Source organism: Chiloscyllium punctatum, chromosome 36 (genome assembly GCF_047496795.1).
Source record: "Chiloscyllium punctatum isolate Juve2018m chromosome 36, sChiPun1.3, whole genome shotgun sequence".
Taxonomy (NCBI): Eukaryota; Metazoa; Chordata; class Chondrichthyes; order Orectolobiformes; family Hemiscylliidae; genus Chiloscyllium; species Chiloscyllium punctatum.
In genome coordinates, this window is record NC_092774.1 from 73,159,146 (window position 1) to 73,176,862 (window position 17,717).

Genomic DNA, 17,717 nt, shown 5'->3' on the forward strand with positions numbered 1-17,717 from the left:
TGGAGGACTCCTCCAACCGCGCCACTTCGACGGGTGATGACGTCACCAGGAGGGACCCCGCCCCCTGTGACTTGGCGCATGTGCAATGGGACAAAGACCGTGTTACTGAGTGTGGGGGAGGAATGGCGCCGGCGGTTGAAGGAACAAGAACAGGAGCCGCTGGAAAAGCTGAGCAGGTCCGGCAGCTCGTGTCGGGAGGAATGTGAGGACGGGTTTCGGGTCCCGGTGATCCTCCTTCAGAACAGGACCAGGTTTCAGAAACATCCCGGGGAGGTCGCCAGGCCCGAGCGCCAAGACCTGGCTCCTGCCCCCGGGGAGAGGAGACAGTGAGACAGGGTAGGATTGGGAACCGCGGGAGGAGGGAGACTGGGGAGTTTATAAACTCCTAGGGGGAGGACTGAGGCCTCCAATAGAAGCCCCACAGGCCCCAGTGTTTACTTCACCGGCGAAGGCGCTCTCGGGTTGCCCGGGCAACCGGCCGCCATCTTTGTGAGGGTCAGGCGCATGTTGTCTTGGGGCGGGGTTGTTGGATTGTTGTATAATATTGATCTCCTCTGTACTTTGATCTTGAATATTTTTTAAATGTACACTGGCTTCAATTTATGAATTCTAAGTACAGAAGCAAAATATAAACATCTCCTTACATGGATCCCAACATATGCATAGGAGCCAAGACTGTCTCAAGATTTACTGAGGTGCTGAATCAGTAGCTCTTTCCCTTTTGATTAATGAAGGTGGTGCCCAGCAGACTCCTGCTCACAGCCTGTTCTGTCAGCCTTTATGGGAGAGATACGATAGCAAAACCCGTGTAGCCAAGTAATTTGAAGTCTCACTTTGGTGCTTTAATCCCCTCAAATTCAGCATAACGTCAAGGCTGTAGGTGTACCAGACTCCCTAGGACAGCCAGGATGGATAACAAAGAGGAGAGCTGAGGTGTTATCCTCGTCAAGCCTGTAACGTCTGCAAAAAAGACCATCAAGTTAGTTAAATGCAATGTCCCCTTCAGCAATCCCACGCTGACTCTTCCTAATCCACCTTTCTCCATAAAACTACAAATTTTGACCAGAATAACTATTTCTGCTTTTCCACCAAATTTAAACTGGCTGCCCTGTCATTGCTGAGTATATGTTTACAACCTTTCTTAAACAAGGCTACAATGTTTGCAGTTTTTCAGTCACTTCCTCCAATTCCATGGAGGACCGTTGAATTATGGTGAGTGCTCCCACAATTTCTGTCGTCCCTTTCTTCAAGATCCTTGGATACATTTCATCGAGTCCCAGTGCCTTGTCAACTTCTAAGTGCCAACAGCTTATCGAAGACTACTTTCATATTAATTTTAAACTTATACAGTGACAAAGTCACCTTGTTGGTTTCCCTGTAAAAATTAGTTAGAGCAGAGTGAGAACAGAGGGGGAGAGAGAGTGGGATGGTATTTTCAATTTGTGGAAGAATAATATTCTGCAGAAAGTAGAATTGCTTGTTCTGAATTTCTACCCTGCACTGACAGTGATGAATTTTATTATTTCTTTTTGCAGCGTATTTGAAGATCTGAAGACAGAAGTTTCAAAATGAACAGGTGTAAGCGTTATGCCAGAAACATTGACTCTCCTGCTGCTCGGATGCTGCCTGACCTGCTGTGCTTTTCCAGTGCTGCGTTTTTGGACTCTGACTCTCCAGCGACTGCAGTCCTCACTTTGACATCAATGTCTGACAGTCACCCAATCCATCAGGACCGCAACAATTTTCAACTATGATTCTGTGAGAAGGAAACAAGCTTTTTGGTTTTTGTTTGAGTACTTTTTCAGCATTAGTGGGACTTGATGAGAGACCCTACTGTTGCAGTGCACTGAGCGTGGAGCGTGTAACAGCTATACGGCCTGAAAACAGGAATTCACAGCAGGGAGGGGCTGTACATGTGTTTGCATACAGCTGAAGCTTCAGCAATGGAGAAACCATGGAAGTGTGGTAACTGTGGGAAAAGCTTTCGTGCCCCGTCTGTCCCGGAGACTTATCAGCGCAGCCACACCGGGGAGAGGCCTTTCTCCTGTCCAGTGTGTAGGAAGGCCTTCAGCAAATCCTCCGACCTGCTAAAGCACCACCAGGTCCACAGAGGGGAGAGGCCATTCAGCTGCCCTGAGTTCGGCAAGGCCTTCATGAATTCCACCGCCCTGCTGACCCACAAGTGGGTCCAGACAAGGGAGAGGCCCTTCAGCTGCTCAGAGTGTGGGAAGGCCTTCAGCAATTCCTCCGACCTGCTGAAGCACCAGCGGGTCCACACAGGGGAGAGGCCATTCTCCTGCCCTGACTGCGGGCAGGCCTTCGGTGATTCCTCTGCCCTACTGACCCACCGGCGGGTCCACACAGGAGAAAGGCCCTTCAGCTGTCCTGACTGCGGGAAGGCCTTCAGCAAATCCTCTGACTTGCTGAAGCACCAGCGGGTCCACACGGGGGAGAGGCCGTTCTCCTGCCCAGAGTCTGGGAAGGCCTTCAGCTATTCCTCTGCCCTGCTGGCCCACAGGCGGGTCCACACCGGGGAAAGGCTCTTCAGCTGCCCCGAGTGTGGGAAGGCCTTCAGCAGTTCCTCCTACAGGCTGAACCACCAACGGGTCCACACGGGTGAAAGGCCTTTCAGCTGCTTAGAGTGCGGGAAAGCCTTCAGGAACTCCTCCAACCTGCTGACCCACCGGCGTGTCCACACGGGGGAAGAGACCCTTCAGCTGCCCCGAGTGCGGGAAGGCCTTCAACAGTTCCTCCCACCTGCTGACCCATCAGCGGGTCCACACGGGGGAGAGGCTGTTCCCCTGCACAGTGTGCAGGAAGGCCTTCAGCAATTCCTCCAACCTGCTGAACCACCAGCGGGTCCACACGGGCGAGAAGCCCTTCACCTGCTCTCGGTGCGGGAAGGGTTTCACCCGCTCCTTCAACCCGCGGAGCCACCAGCGAGTTCACATGCCATTGCAGGAGGATTGAAGGAGCAATGGGTTGGAGGGGTTGGTAGTGGTGGTGGTGGTGTTGGGTGGGGAGAGTGTGTGCGCTTTGACCTTGAGTGTTTTAAAAAAAACCCTACTTTTTCTATGCCTTTTTGCTGGGGGGAATCTGAAGCTGTAACAAAGTTAGGTCACAATAAAAGTTACCTGAACTTACCGCTGGGCTCAGACTCTCATTCAAAGCTTTGAGCTCCAAATGGTTTTTGTTTGAAAGCTGCTCATTTCTTCCAGCCTCCTGCACTAAGTTTCCAATGTCATGTATCAGATGGAGCAGTGAATGAGTAGATACTATTGTTAGAAATTGTAAATTTTTCAGGAGTGCAGGTACTGCACCATTTCCTCAGCACTGTGTAAAGTTTCCTGGCAGCAGTAAAGTGTGTGGGCCGTGTTCACGAGAAACGATGTGGAGGAGCCAGTATTGGACAGGGGTGGGTAAAGTTAAAAAGCACCAGGTTATAGTCCAGGTTATTTGGATGCACGAGCTTTCAGAGCACTGCTTCTTCATCGGGTAGCTGTGGAGCAGGATCAGCCTCTGCTCGGCCACTAAAAACAATTGAGCAGTTACACAACACACATTGGAGAGTGCAGGGTGGGACTTGTCTTTTGCTTTGCAGAAGGTGGGAGGCTCTGGATGAGAGCAAACATATGCTGGAAGACTTTGGCTCAGAGTTGGAGCTGGAAGCCAGGCTGCATATGCATCAGGGGGAAAATTAACCATCATTTTATTCCGGGTGATGGTCATTCATCTCCAGACAGAGCCTTCACATTGGGTCAGTGGACAGGATCAGGTGGGTGAGAGTGTGAATCACGCAGGTAAAGGGGATCAGAGAGGGCTGCAAGGGGGGGGGGAAGCTAACTGGCTGGGTGGTGGGAGGAAGAACAAAGTTGGGGGGGGGGGTGGGGAAGGTGGTGGTAAGAGACAGAATAGTGACAGATAGTCTCTGTTCTCTGCAGTTGGCAGGAGGCCAGATGGCATCAGGATTCAGGAACCAACATGCTCAGGGCTGGAGAAGTGGGAAAGGGAGGCTGCAGTGAGTGTGGTCCAACAATGTCAGGAAAAGACAGCCAGTCAGAAGCTACAAAGACAAAGCAGAACCCCAAAGCTATGGGCAGCACAATGACTCTGTGGCTAGTGCTGCTTCCTCTCATTACCAGGGACCTGGGTTTGATTCCAGCCTCTGGGGACTGCCGGTGTGGACTTTGTGCATGGTTTACCTCTGGGTGCTGTGGTTTCAACCAACAGTCCAATAATCTGCAGTTTAGGGTGGGTAAGCCAGGGGGAGCTGCAGAGCTATATGGTAGGTGAGTTGGTCTGGTGGGATGCTGTTTGGAAGTTTGGTGTGAATTAGATGGGCCAAATGGCCTGCATAAGACCATAAGACATAGGAGTGGAAGTAAGGCCATTCGGCCCATCGAGTCCACTCCGCCAGTCAATCATGGCTGATGCGCATTTCAGCTCCACTTGCCAGCGTTCTCCCCGTAGCCCTTAATTCCTCTAGACAACAAGAACCTATCAGTCTCGGCCTTGAAGACATTTAGCGTCCCGGCTTCCACTGCACTCCGTGGCAATGAATTCCACAGGCCCACCACTCTCTGGCTGAAGAAATGTCTCCGCATTTCCGTTCTGAAATGACCCCCTCTAATTCTAAGGCTGTGTCCACGGGTCCTAGTCTCCTCGCCTAACAGAAACAATTTTCTAGCATCCACCTTTTCAAAGCCATGTATTATTTTGTACGTCTCTATTAGATCTCCCCTTAATCTTCTAAACTCCAACGAATACAATCCCAGTATCCTCAGCCGTTCCTCATATGCTAGACCTGTCATTCCAGGGATCATCTGTGTGAATCTCCGCTGGACACGTTCCAGTGCCAGTATGTCCTTCCTGAGGTGTGGGGACCAAAACTGGACACAGTACTCCAAATGGGGCCTAACCAGAGCTTTATAAAGTCTTAGTAGTACATCCCTGCTTAGGGATTATATGATTCTGCTGCCATGGCCACATGTAGATTGAGAAGTGACTGCTGTGGTCCTGGGAAAGGTGGGGTTTGTGGTGTCACTGCCCGCTGTCCATTCTCTCCCTGTCCCCCCAATCCCTGTCCATTTTCTCTCTCTCGACCCCCAGCCATTCTCTTTCCCTTTTCCCCCCCAGTTCTTTCTTATGCCTCAAGACTCCTTTGATTGCTGTATCAAGACTTTCTAAGAAGAGAGAGAGAGAATGGATGTTGATGAGTCTATAGGAGAGATGGGGGTGTATGAGAAATGGCTGGTCTTTAAAATGAAGAATAGCTAAAATCATATCTTCAGAAACATCATTAAAGCATCTTCAATTTTATTAAAAAGCTGCAGGCACCTTTCTGAACCTGCCTTGAAATATACGCAGTTGGGCCACAGTTGAGTACAGGCTGTAATGGGTGAATGGCGTATTCCTAGTCTTATGATATAGGTTCCAACTATGTAGAACAAGAGTGACAGAGTCAGCAACGGACTGCTTATGCTCTTCGGTGTCAGCAAAAATCTGTGCATACTCCTGGATTTCCGCAAAAACGGTTTGCGACCTTCTTTTGATGGACCAATAGAGAGCCCTGGAGGACCGGAAAGAGACTGGACCTCCTGCCATTCAGAGCTCCCCCATTCTCTGAATGCAGAAGTTGGACAATGAGCTTTGGAAGCTGCTACTCTCTCCCTGAACAATGGTTGAGCTTCACCCCAGACTGCAACTTCATTCCTCTGTCCAACATCTGTGAGGTACAGCACTCTCTTTTCCGTTTCTTGTTTTACATTCTGGGCTTCAATTGTTGACTTACAGCAAGTGAAAGGAAAGGGAATGAATCCAGGGAGGGGACGGACTACGGAAACGTTGGTCCAGGTCTGTTCTCAGTTGGCAAACTCATGGCAATTGCATTACCACAATGTGATAATATAGCCTTTACTGTGGAATAAAAAGCAGAAAGGAGTTGCATTGTTAAAAGTGACACATTGGGATGTAAAGGAAGTGAGGACTACAGACGCTAGAGATTAAGAGTCAGTGTGGCGCTGGAAAAGCACAGCAGGTCAGACAGCATTCGAGGACCAGGAGATTCAACATTTCAGACATGAGCCCTTCATCAGGAATGATGTGTGGATGTACAAAAGGCCTTCTACAGGCCGCCTACGTTTCAGAGAACACCTCTGGGACACCCGGACCAACCACCCTGTGGCTCAACACTTCAACTCCCCCTCCCACTCCACCAAGGACATGCAGGTCCTTGGACTCCTCCATCACCAGACCATAGCAACACAACAGCTGGAGGAAAAGTGCCTCATCTTCTGCCTAGGAACTCTCCAACCACAAGGGATGAACTCCGATTTCTCCAGTTTCCTCATTTCCCCTCCCCCCACCTTGTCTCAGTCCCAAACCTCGAACTCAGCACCACCTTCCTAACCTGCAATCTTCTTCCTGACCTCTTCACCCCCACCCCGGCCTATCACCTCACCTTAACCTCCTTCCACCTATCGCATTTCCAATGCCCCTCTCCCAAGTCCCTCCTCTTTACCTTTTATCTTGGCCTGCTTGGCACACTCTCCTCATTCCTGAAGAAGGGCTCATGCCCGAAACGGCGATTCTCCTGCTCCTTGGATGCTGCCTGACCTGCTGCGCTTTTCCAGCAACATATTTTCAGCTCAGCGTCCTTCTACACTAGTCAATGCCAATTGTCAGATAGGTGAAACAAGCAATCAGCAAGGCAAGTGATATATTAGCAAGGAGTTGAGTTCAGAAGTGGGGATGTCTTCCTGCAGTTGTGAAGGGTCATTGAATATATTCAAGGCTGAGTTCATCTGATTTTTGAAAAGTGGATGGTGATCGGGGAAAGTTTTTTAAAAAGTTTTTAAGACCAGTACAGAATAGTTACAAAGTAATACAGAACAGAAACAGACCCTTCAGTCCAACTAGTCGACGCTGACTACATTCACAAACTAAACTAGTCCCATCTAGTTTGACCTATATCCCTCCAAACCTTTCCTGTGAATGTACTTATCCAAATATCTTTTAAATGTTGACAGTTCCTGCATCCACCATTTCCTCAGGACATTGAAAAAGGGCGATTCCACGTGTAAACCAAAAGAAAAAAGGTGCTCTTCATGTCTTTTTTTTTAATCTTTCTCCTCACCTTAAAAATGTACTCCCTAATCTTGAAACCCCCACCCGAAGGAAACAGCATCTACCACGCACCTCATCAATACCCCCTTCTTGACTTTATAAACTAAGGTCACCTCTCAATTTCTTGTGCTGCAGTGAAAAATGTCCCAGCATATCCACCTAGATGTAGGTATATTCATATCCAGTTATGATCTGTTCAATGCTGGTGCAGGCCCGAAAGACCACATGCCCTACTTCTGCTCCCAATTCTCACCCTCATGAGTCTAAGGACAGCAAGAGACCATAAAACATTGGAGCACAAAATTAGGTTATTCAGCCCATCAGGTATCTTCATACCATTCAATCATGGCTGATAAGTTTCTCAATTCCATTCTCCCACTTTCTCCCCGTAACTCTCGATCCCCTTGATACTCAAGAGCCTATCTATCTCAGTCTTAAATATCGTCAGTGACCTGGCCTGCACAGCCTTCTGTGGCAATGAATTCAATAGATTCGCCACTCTCTGGTTGAAAGGTTCCTCCTTGTCTCTGTTCTAAAAGGTCTTCTCTTTACTCGAAGGCTGTGACCTCGGTTTCTAGTCTCTTCTGTCAGTGGAAACATCTTCCCAATGTCCACTCTGCCCAGGCCGTTCAGTGTTCGGTATGTTTCAATTAGATCACCCCTGTGTGGGGGCCTGTGTTATGGACTAAACCGGACCACGCAAAACAATCTTAAGTAGCCAGCCCCACACCATAGCTTTGAAATTTGTTTCGCTAAGTGTACAGTAAAAATTAACTGAAGTTAGCTTGGTTGATTACTAGATTTTAAAACAGACAATAATTATTCACAAACTTACACGATTAAACACAAAGATCAGAATAAAGAACCCCTACAGAACTCAACCTATCCAACTAGACTTAATTATGCTGTTCGAATATATACAACAGTCCCAATAAGCAAACTCAATTTGAAAACCAGTAAAAATAGAACACATGCCTACAGATTGAAGTTGAGAGGCAGAAAAGAAAAGCTCCCTGTTGAACTTCCAACCAGTTCCAGAGCTGACTATGCCCCCTTTTTTATACAGGTAACTTCTAAAATATGACCACGTTGGCCTGAAATCTCATCAGTTTACATATAAACAAAAGGCCTCTTAAAATCCTTTTCGTCTCTGTACCAAACCAGACTGATCGGAGATTGACCCAGTTTATTACCCCTCTGGGAAAAAAGTCAAAGACACAGTCTCCTTGAGTCAAGGGACATCTTTTAGGAAAGAATGGTACTAGCTTTGTGACACCTGTTAATCAGCAAGAACCAGACCCTTCAGGATGAGGTCCAGCAGGGAGTCGGTTCAACAAAGTGAGAATGGAGGGAGAGTGAGAGGATATGGGGCCTCTGGAAGGTAGGATAAAATGGCTGAAGGAGCTGCACAAGATGGCTTCTGCATTGCTACGTGATGAGCTGCTGCTCGTGTCTATAGCTGTATAAACAACTAACTACTAAAACCACTAGAATGCAGAAGTAGACCAATGAGAAAGTACTAACCACACTCTGCAAGCTGCAAGTCCTTTGTATCTCAAGATAAAGATGACCTAACCTTTATGACTTAACTTGTTTACCAATTATCATAAGAGTCATAGAGATGTACAGCATGGAAACAGACCCTTCAGTCCAACCCGTCCAGATATCCCAACACAATCGAGTCCCACCTACCAGCACCCAGCCCATATCCCTCCAAACCCTTCCTATTCATCCAAATGCCTTTTAAATGTTACAATTATATCAGCCTCCACCACTTCCTCTGGCAGTTCATTCCATACACGGACCACCCTCTGCGTGAAAAGGTTGCCCCTTAGGTCTCTTTTATATCTTTCCCCTCTCACCCAAAAGGAATGCCCTCTAGTTTTGGACTCCCCGACCCCAGGGAAAAGACTTAGTCTATTTTCCCTATCCATGCCGCTCATAATTTTGTAAACCTCTAACGTCACCCGTCAACCTCCAACTCTCCAGGGAAAACAGCCCCAGCCTGTTCAGCCTCTCCCATAGCTCAAACTCTGGCAACATGCTTGTAAATCTTTTTTGAACCCTTTCAAGTTTCACAACATCGTCCTGATAGGAAGGAGACCAGAACTGCACACAATATTCCAACCAATGTCCTGTACAACCGTAACATGACCTCCCACCTCCTGTGCTCAATACTCTGACCAATAAAGGAAAGGCTACCAAACGCCTTCTTCACTATCCTATCTACCTGCAACTCAACTTTCAAGGAGCTATGAACCTGCACTCCGAGGTCTCTTTGTTCAGCAACACTCCCTAGGACCTTACCATTAAGTGTTTAGATCAGAGTGGCACTGGAAAAGCACAGCAGGTCAGGTAGCATCTGAGGAACAGGAAAAATCAACGTTTCGGGCAAAAGCTCTTCATCAGGAAGAGAGCTTTATTCCTGACGAAGGGCTTTTGTCTGAAACATCGATTTTCCTGCTCCTCAGATGCAGCCTGATTTGCTGTGCTTTTCCAGCACCACTCTGATCGAAACTCTGGTTTCCAGCATCTGCAGTCCACATTTTTGCCTAGTTGATCCTTACCATGAAGTGTATAAGTCCTGCTAAGATTTGCTTTCCCAAAATGCGGCACCTCACTTTTATCTGAATTAAACTACATCTGCCACTTCTCAGCCCATTGGCCCATCTGGTCAAGATCCTGTTGAAATCGGAGGTAACCCACTTCGCTGTCCACTACACCTCCAATTTTGGTGTCATCTGCAAAGTTACTAACTGTTCCTCTTATGCTTACATCCAAAATCATTTATGTAAATGACAAAAAGTAGAGGACCCAGCACTGATCCTTGTGACACTCCACTGGTCACAGGCCTCCAGTCTGAAAAACAATCCTCCACCACCACCCTCCGTCTTCTACCTTTTGAGCCAGTTCTGTATCCAAATGGCTAGTTCTCCCTGTATTCCGTGAGATCTAACCTTGCTAATCAGTCTCCCATGGGCAACCTTGTCGAACGCCTTACTGAAGTCCATATACAACACATCTACCACTCTTCCCTCATCAATCCTCTTTGTTACTTCCTCAAAAAACTCAATCTGACTATCCCTAATCAGTCCTTGCCTTTCCAAATATATGTTCATCCTGTCCCTCAGGATTCCCTCCAACAACTTGCCCACTACTGATGTTAGGCTCACTGGTCACTAGTTTGCTGGCTTATCCTTACCACCCTTCTTAAACAGTGGCAACACGTTAGCCAACCTCCAGTCTTCCGGCACCTCACCTGTTGACTATCAATGATACAAATATCGCAGCAAGAGGCCCAGCAATCACTTCTCTAGCTTCCCACAGAGTTCTAGGGTACACCTGATCAGGTCCTGGGAATTTATCCACTTTTAGGTGGTTTCAAGAGATGCAGCATTTCCTCCTCTGTAATATGGACATTTTACAAGATGTCACCATCTATTTCCCTACAATATATATCTTCCATATCCTTTCCCACAATAAATACTCTCCTTAATTCTACTTGCCAAAGCTATCTCATGTCCACTTTTTGCCCTCCTGATTTCCCTCTTAAGTATACTTCTACTTCCTTTATACTCTAAGGATTCACTATATACAACATATGCTTCCTTTTTCTTAACCAATCCCTCAATTTCTTTCATCATCCAGCATTCCTTATACCTACCAGCCCTTCCTTTCACCCTAACAGGAATATACTCTCTCTGGATTCTCATCATCTCATTTCTGAAGGCTTCCCATTTTCCAGCCGTCCCTTTACCTGCGAACATCTGTCTCCAATCAGCTTTCAAAAGTTCTTGCCTAATACCGTCACAATTGGCCTTTCTCCAATTTACAATCTGGTCAATCCTTTTCCATTATTATTTTAAATCTAATAGAATTATGGTCACTGGTTCCAAAGTGCTCCCCCACTGACACCCCAGTCACCTGCCCTGTCTTATTTCCCAAGAGTAAGTCAAGGTTTGCATCTTCTCTAGTAGGTACATCTGCATACCTCCCTACTCCTATACTCAATTCACTGACCAATAAAAGGAAAGCAAACACTTTCTTCACTACCATCTCTACTTGTGATTCCACTTTCAAGGAAAGGAACCTACACTCCCTGTCTCTTGGTTCAGGAACACTCCCCAGGACCTGACCATTTAGTGTATAAGTCCTGTCCCAATTTGCCTTAGACAATAGGTGCAGGAGTAGGCCACTCAGCCCTTCGAGCCTGCACCGCCATTCAATATGATCATGGCTGATCATTCCTAATCAGTATCCTCTTCCTGCCTTATCTCCATAACCCTTGATTCCACTATCTTTGAGAGCTCTGTCCAACTCTTTCTTAAATGAATCCAGAGACTGGGCCTCCACTGCCCTCTGGGGCAGAGCATTCCACACAGCCACCACTCTCTGGGTGAAGAGGTTTCTCTTCATCTCTGTCCTAAATGGTCTACCCCGTATTTTTAAGTTGTGTCCTCTGGTTCAGCACTCACCCATCAGCGGAAACATGTTTCCTGCTGCCAGAGTGTCCAATCCTTTCATAATCTTATACGTCTCAATCAGATCCCCTCTCAGTCTTCTAAATTCAAGGGTATACAAGCCCAGTCGATTCAGTCTTTCAGTGTGAGGTAATCCCGCCATTCCAGGAATTGACCTCGTGAACCTACGCTGCACTCCCTCAATAGCCAGAATGTCTTTCCTCAAATTTGGAGACCAGAACTGCACACAGTACTCCAGGTGTGGTCTCACCAGGGCCCTGTACAGCTGCAGAAGAACCTCTTTGCTTCTATACTCAATCCCTCGTTATGAAGGCCAGCATGCTATTAGCCTTCTTCACTACCTGCTGTACCTGCATGCTTGCCTTCATTGACTGGTGTGCAAGAACACCCAAATCTCTCTGCACTGCCCCTTTACCTAAATTAATTCCATTGAGGTAGTAATCTGCCTTCCTGTTCTTGCCACCAAAGTGGATAACCATACATTTATCCACATTAAACTGCATCTGCCATGCATCTGCCCACTCACCTAACTTGTCCAGGTCACCCTGTAATCTCCTCACATCCTCATCACATTTCACCCTGCCACCCAGCTTTGTATCATCAACAAATTTGCTAATGTTATTGCTGATACCATCTTCTATATCATTAACATATATTGTAAAAAGCTGCGGTCCCAGCATGGATCCCTGCGGTACCCCACTGGTCACTGCCTGCCATTCCGAAATGGAGCAGTTTATCACTACCCTTTGTTTCCTATCAGCCAACCAATTTTCAATCCAATCTAGTACTTTGCCCCCAATACCATGCGCCCTAATTTTACTCACTAACCTCCTCTGCGGGACTTTATCAAAAGCTTTCTGAAAGTCCAGGTACACGACATCTATTGGATCTCCCTCCTCCATCTTCAGAGTTACATCCTCAAAAAATTCCGGAAGTTTAGTCAAGCATGACTTCCCCTTCATAAATCCATTATGACTCTGTCCTATCCTGTTACTACTATCCAGATGTGCAGTAATATCATCCTTTATAATAGACTCCAGCATCTTTCCCACCACTGAGGTCAGACTAACTGGTCTATAATTTCCTGCTTTCTCTCTCCCGCCTTTCTTAAAGTGGAATAACATTAGCCACCCTTCAATCCTCAGGAGCTGATCCTGAAGCTATCGAACTCTGGAAAACAATCACCAACGCATCCACGATTCCCCGAGCCACCTCCTTCAGTACCCTGGGATGTAGACCATCAGGCCCCGGTGACTTATCAACCTTCGGACCTAACCGTCTCTCCAACACCAATTCCTGGCAAATATAAATTCCCTTAAGTTCAGGTCCTTCAGCCACTGTTACCTCAGGGAGATTGCTTGTGTCTTCCCCAGTGAACACCGACCTGAAGTACCCATTTAATTCTTCTGCCATTTCTTTGTTCCCCGTAATATATTCCCCTGTCTTTGTCTTCAAAATGCCTTTCCAAAATGCAACACCTCACATTTCTCTAAATTAAACTCCATCTACCATTCCTTGGCCCATTGGCCTATCCGATAAATTATAATTCATAGTGAACTTTCTTTCCTCTCTTATTCCTGAAAAGCTGAAAATCTCCATCCCACACACTCTCCCTCCATTTTTACTTTGCTGAACCTCATTCTGAAGGGTCTGGATCATTCCGATGAACAGGTCCACAATCAGGGGGATCTAATTGAAACATACAGAATACTGAACAGCCTGGCCAGAGTGAACATTGGGAAGATGTTTCCACTGATAGGAGAGACTAGGACTCGATGGCACAGTCTTTGAGTAAAGGGAAAACCTTTCAGAATAGAGGCAAGGAGAAACTTCATCAGCCAGAGAGCAGTGAATCTATGGAATTCATTGCCACAAAAGGCTGTGGAGGACAAGTCACTGAGAAAATTTAAGACGGAGACAGATCGGTTCTTGAGTATCAAGGGGCTTCAGCGTTACAGGGAGAAAGTGGAAGAATGAGTTTGAGAAACTCATCAGCCATGATGGAGCAGAGCTGATGGGCAGAATAGCATTATTTCTGCTCCTATGTCTTGTGGTCTGTTGATGTCCTGGACACAGTGTCAGAATTGGGAGCAGGAGTAGGCCATTTGATCTTTCGAGCTTGGACCAGCATTGAACAGATCAGAACTGGATATGAATCTACCTCCATCTCGGTGGATAGGCTGAGACGTTTTCACTGGAAGTAAGTGAGGGCTGCAGATGCTGGAGATCAGAGTCCAGAGTGCGGTGCTAGAAAAGCACAGGTCAGGCAGCATCTGAAAAGCAGGAAAATCGACGGTTCGGGCATATGTCCTTCATCAGAGCTTATGCCCAAAACGTCAATTTTCCTGCTGCTCGGATGTTGCCTGACCTGCTGTATTTTTCCAGCACCACACCTTACTGAGGTTTACAAAATCATGAAGGGGATAGATGAGATGAAAGGCAGGGGCCCTTTCCCTTGGTGGCGGTTTCAAGATTAGGGAGCAAATTTTGAAGGTGAGAGGACAAAGGTTTAAAAATTCATGAGGGGCATAATTTTTTTTTTAAAAAGAGTGGTTTGTGTAGAATGAATGTCCAGAGGAAATGGTGGATGCAGGTACAGTTACAACGTTCAAAAGGCATTTGGAGAAGTACATGAATAGGAAAGGTTCTGAGGGATATGGGCCAATCTAGGTGAGACTAGTTTAGTTTCAGTACATAGTCAGAATGGAGTAGTTGGACTGAAGGGTCTGTTTCTGTGTTGTATGACTAACTGTTCTGTACTGATCTTAAAACCATTTTCTGCTTTCCCCCACAAACATCAACTTCTTTGTTTTTCAAAGATCAGGTGAACCTAGCCTTGAATATATTCAATAAGCCCCTAACTGCAGGAAGACATCTCCAATTCTGAACTCAATTCCTCTGGCAAATATACCACTTGCTTTGCTCATTGTTTGCTGTACTTGTCTGACAACTGGCATTTACTCGACGCTGATTCCCCTTTGTACATCCATACATCATTCCTGATGAAGGACTCATGCCCAAAACGTGGACTGTCCTACTCCTCGGATGCTGCCTGACCTGCTGATTTTCCAGCACCACACTTTTCAACTCTGATCTCCAGTATCTGCAGACCTCACCTTCTCCACATCCCAATATATCACCATTTAAACAATGCACCTTCGTTGTGTTATTTTTTCCATAGCAAAGGCAATAACTTCAAATTGCGGTACTGTATTTGCCATGTGTTTGCCAATTGTGGTCTTCTCTACATCAGGGAGACCAAACGTAAATTTGGGGAATGGTCCACAGCTGAAGCCGCAGAGTCCGAATGGACCTCCCAGTCACCACCCATTTTAATTCCCCTTCCCACTCCCTTTCTGACTTAATCACCTTCGGCCTCCTGCATTTCCACAACGAACCAACCAGTAAATTAAAGGAACACCTCATCTTCCGCCTGCGCAGCCAACAGCCTGGAGGCCTCAGCACTGCGTTTTCCAATTTCAAATAACCTCCCTTTCCATCACCAACTCCCTTCCCAGTCCCTCCCATTCCACTCTTCCTTGCCACCAACCAGATTCCTTCCACCCACTTATCAACCAGGTTGTACCATCTACCTGTCTCCAGCTATCTCCACTTCACCACCCTGCCCCCAGCACACCCTTGTTCTGCATCTTCCCCTACAAACATCCCCAGTCTGGAACAAGGGTTACACCTGAAACGTCGACTTCTCCACCTCCTGATGCTGCCTGGCTTGCTACATTCTTCCAGCCTCCTGCCGGTCTATTTTGCCAATTGAGACACAGACCTGAACCAACATTTCCAGAGTCTGCCCCCTCACTGGATTTGTTCCCTCTCCTTTCGGTTGCTGCAAGTCAACAATTAAACCCCAGAATGAAAAATAAATAGTAAAAGGGGTGAGAAAAGAGTGTTGTACTCACAGATGTTAGACAGAGGAAGAAAGTTGCAGTCTGGGCTGAAGCTCAATCTTCATTCTGAGAGAGTGGAGCAGCAGCAGCTTCAGAAGGTCATGGTCCAGCTTCTGCTTTCAGACAGAAGGGGAGCTCTGATTGGCAAGAGGACAAGTCACCTTCAGGTTCTCCAGTGCTCCTTATCGGTCCATCAAAAGAAGATCTTGCACCTTTTCTGCCAATAACAAGGAACATGCCCAATGTTTTGGTGACACCACTGAACACGCGCTCTGCAATATGCTCTGTGGCGATACTAGTGTTACTGACAGATTTCAAGTGTCCAAACACCGAGAGGAGAAAAAAGGGTAGAGCCACAATTTTTTTTCCCACATGGCTTGACATTTTACTGTTTTGACATTTTGTCTGGCTGCTCAATCTCTTTGCGTTTTCCCCAGTGTAGCGGTAAAGTTCAGAACTAGAGGGCATAGGTTTAGGTTGAGAGCGGAAAGATATAAAACGTACCTAAGGGGCAACATTTCCATGCAGAGTGTGGTGCGTGTGTGGAAGGAGCTGCCAGAGGAAGTGGTGGAGGCTGGTTCAATTACAACATTTAAAAGGTATCTGGATGGGTATATGAATAGGAAAAGTTTAGAGGGATATGAGCCAAGTGCTGGCAAATGGGACTAGATTAATTTAGGATATCTCGTAGAAAGTGAGAACTGTAGATGCTGGAGATCAGAGTCGAGAGTGTTGGAAAAGCACAGCAGGTCAGACAGCATCCGAGGAGCAGAAGAATTGACGTTTTGGGCATAAGCCCTTCAACAGGAATCTTTTCTGAGGATGTAGAATCTGGGTTGCAGTTCTGGGAAAAGTGATGCTCTGAGCTTGGGCAGGACTGACTGCAGGTAAAGTAGATGGCTGATAGTGTGGAGTGGAGGATCCAGAAAGAGAATCGTTGTTGAAGGTTTCAGATTTGTAGTGTGTACTGGGTATCCTGTTCAGGTCCAAACTGGGTTGATCTGAATGTGGTCCGGAGTCCATGTGGGATCAGATGGTTCCGTAGCCAAGCAATGAGAAAGGAGATATGGCTGTGGTAGTCAAATTGCTTGAGGACATGGCTGAAGAAATTCTGGGCAGAGGAGAGGACTTGGGGGGTACAGTGAGAGAGGGACTCTCAGCTCTTTGTAGACAGAGGAGGACTTCTTCCAGATAGGCATCCATGGAAGAGATGTCGCAGTAATGTTGAAATCAACTCGGAGAAAGTGAGGACTGCAGATGCTGGAGATCAGAAGAGAGAGACTGTAGTGCTGTAAGAGCACAGCAGGTCAGGCAGCACCTGAGGAGCAGGAGAATCGACGTTTCGGGCATAAGCACTTCATTTGGAATCTTTTGATTCCTGCTGTGTTTTTCCAGAACTACACTGTCAACACTAATTTTGGATATCTGGTCAGCATGGACAGGTTGGACCAAAGGGTGTGTATAACTCTATGAGAAGCATACTTTGACAAATTACAAGCTACTGTATGTCCTTGTTAACAAGGCTTAGTACACCACATGCTTTACTAACCATTCTCAACAGGTCCTGCCCCTTCAATGACTGAATAACATAGACATGCTGGTGCATAATCTCCTTCACTAGTATCTCCACACTACCCGAGGGAATTGTACAAGTAATAGCAAGAGTAAACAGCAGAAGGATTTTTAAAAAAGTGAGGATAAACAGCACAAGGATTAAAAAAAGGGTAAAAATCACAAGCCCCAGTCAAAGCAGATGTAAAGTGAGTGTAAAATGTCACTATGACAGGACAGGCCCCACATTCCTTCCCCTCCGTCCCCCCCCCAACCTGCCTCACCTTTCACCTCCCGGGCCCAGTACCTTCCAGGTGGCCCCAGAGTTGACACAGGGGCCGCCCCACGACCAGTAGAACTCCACCACCCAGGCGGCCGACGGGTTCCCAAACAGGCCCTTAACCCCATCCGCCTCCAGAATGGTCACCGGCCCCTACCTGCTGTACAGCCGGGCGGTGTGGCCGTGACACAGCAGCTGCACCAGGAAGGCGGCGGTGCCCAGTGACGGGTGTCTGCCCCGGGGCCGCACGGCGCCATTTTCCTAACGGCCGCCCCTTCCCCGCTCGAGCGACTTCTCCTCCCAACCGCCTTCACCCCCACGTGACGTCAGCTCAGGGGGATGGGCGGGGCCGGGGGAGCCTCACCGTCACCAAGT

The 17,717-nt window shown here is 47.2% G+C and overlaps 1 protein-coding gene and 1 long non-coding RNA gene across 2 annotated transcripts; one reads left to right on the forward strand and one right to left on the reverse strand.

Annotated features, from left to right (window-relative positions):
* Nucleotides 1–182: 182 nt before the first annotated feature.
* Nucleotides 183–3,176, forward strand: LOC140460145 (uncharacterized). The gene is made up of 2 exons (XM_072554542.1): nucleotides 183–336; nucleotides 1,536–3,176. Exon 2 carries the CDS (start codon nucleotides 1,914–1,916, stop codon nucleotides 3,174–3,176), a length of 1,263 nt encoding a protein of 420 aa, XP_072410643.1. The 5' UTR covers nucleotides 183–336; nucleotides 1,536–1,913.
* A 2,123-nt stretch (nucleotides 3,177–5,299) lies between these two features.
* LOC140460682 (uncharacterized) lies at nucleotides 5,300–17,488 on the reverse strand. The gene is made up of 3 exons (XR_011954279.1): nucleotides 17,347–17,488; nucleotides 15,524–15,728; nucleotides 5,300–5,916 (listed from the first exon to the last, which is right to left on the reverse strand). It is a non-coding gene; the product is annotated as an uncharacterized lncRNA (long non-coding RNA).
* Nucleotides 17,489–17,717: the final 229 nt, after the last annotated feature.

What these genes read in the sequence shown, in the direction of transcription:
- LOC140460145 (XM_072554542.1), top strand. Translation starts at nt 1,914, where the DNA reads ATGTGTTTGCATACAGCTGAAGCTTCAGCAATGGAGAAACCATGGAAG.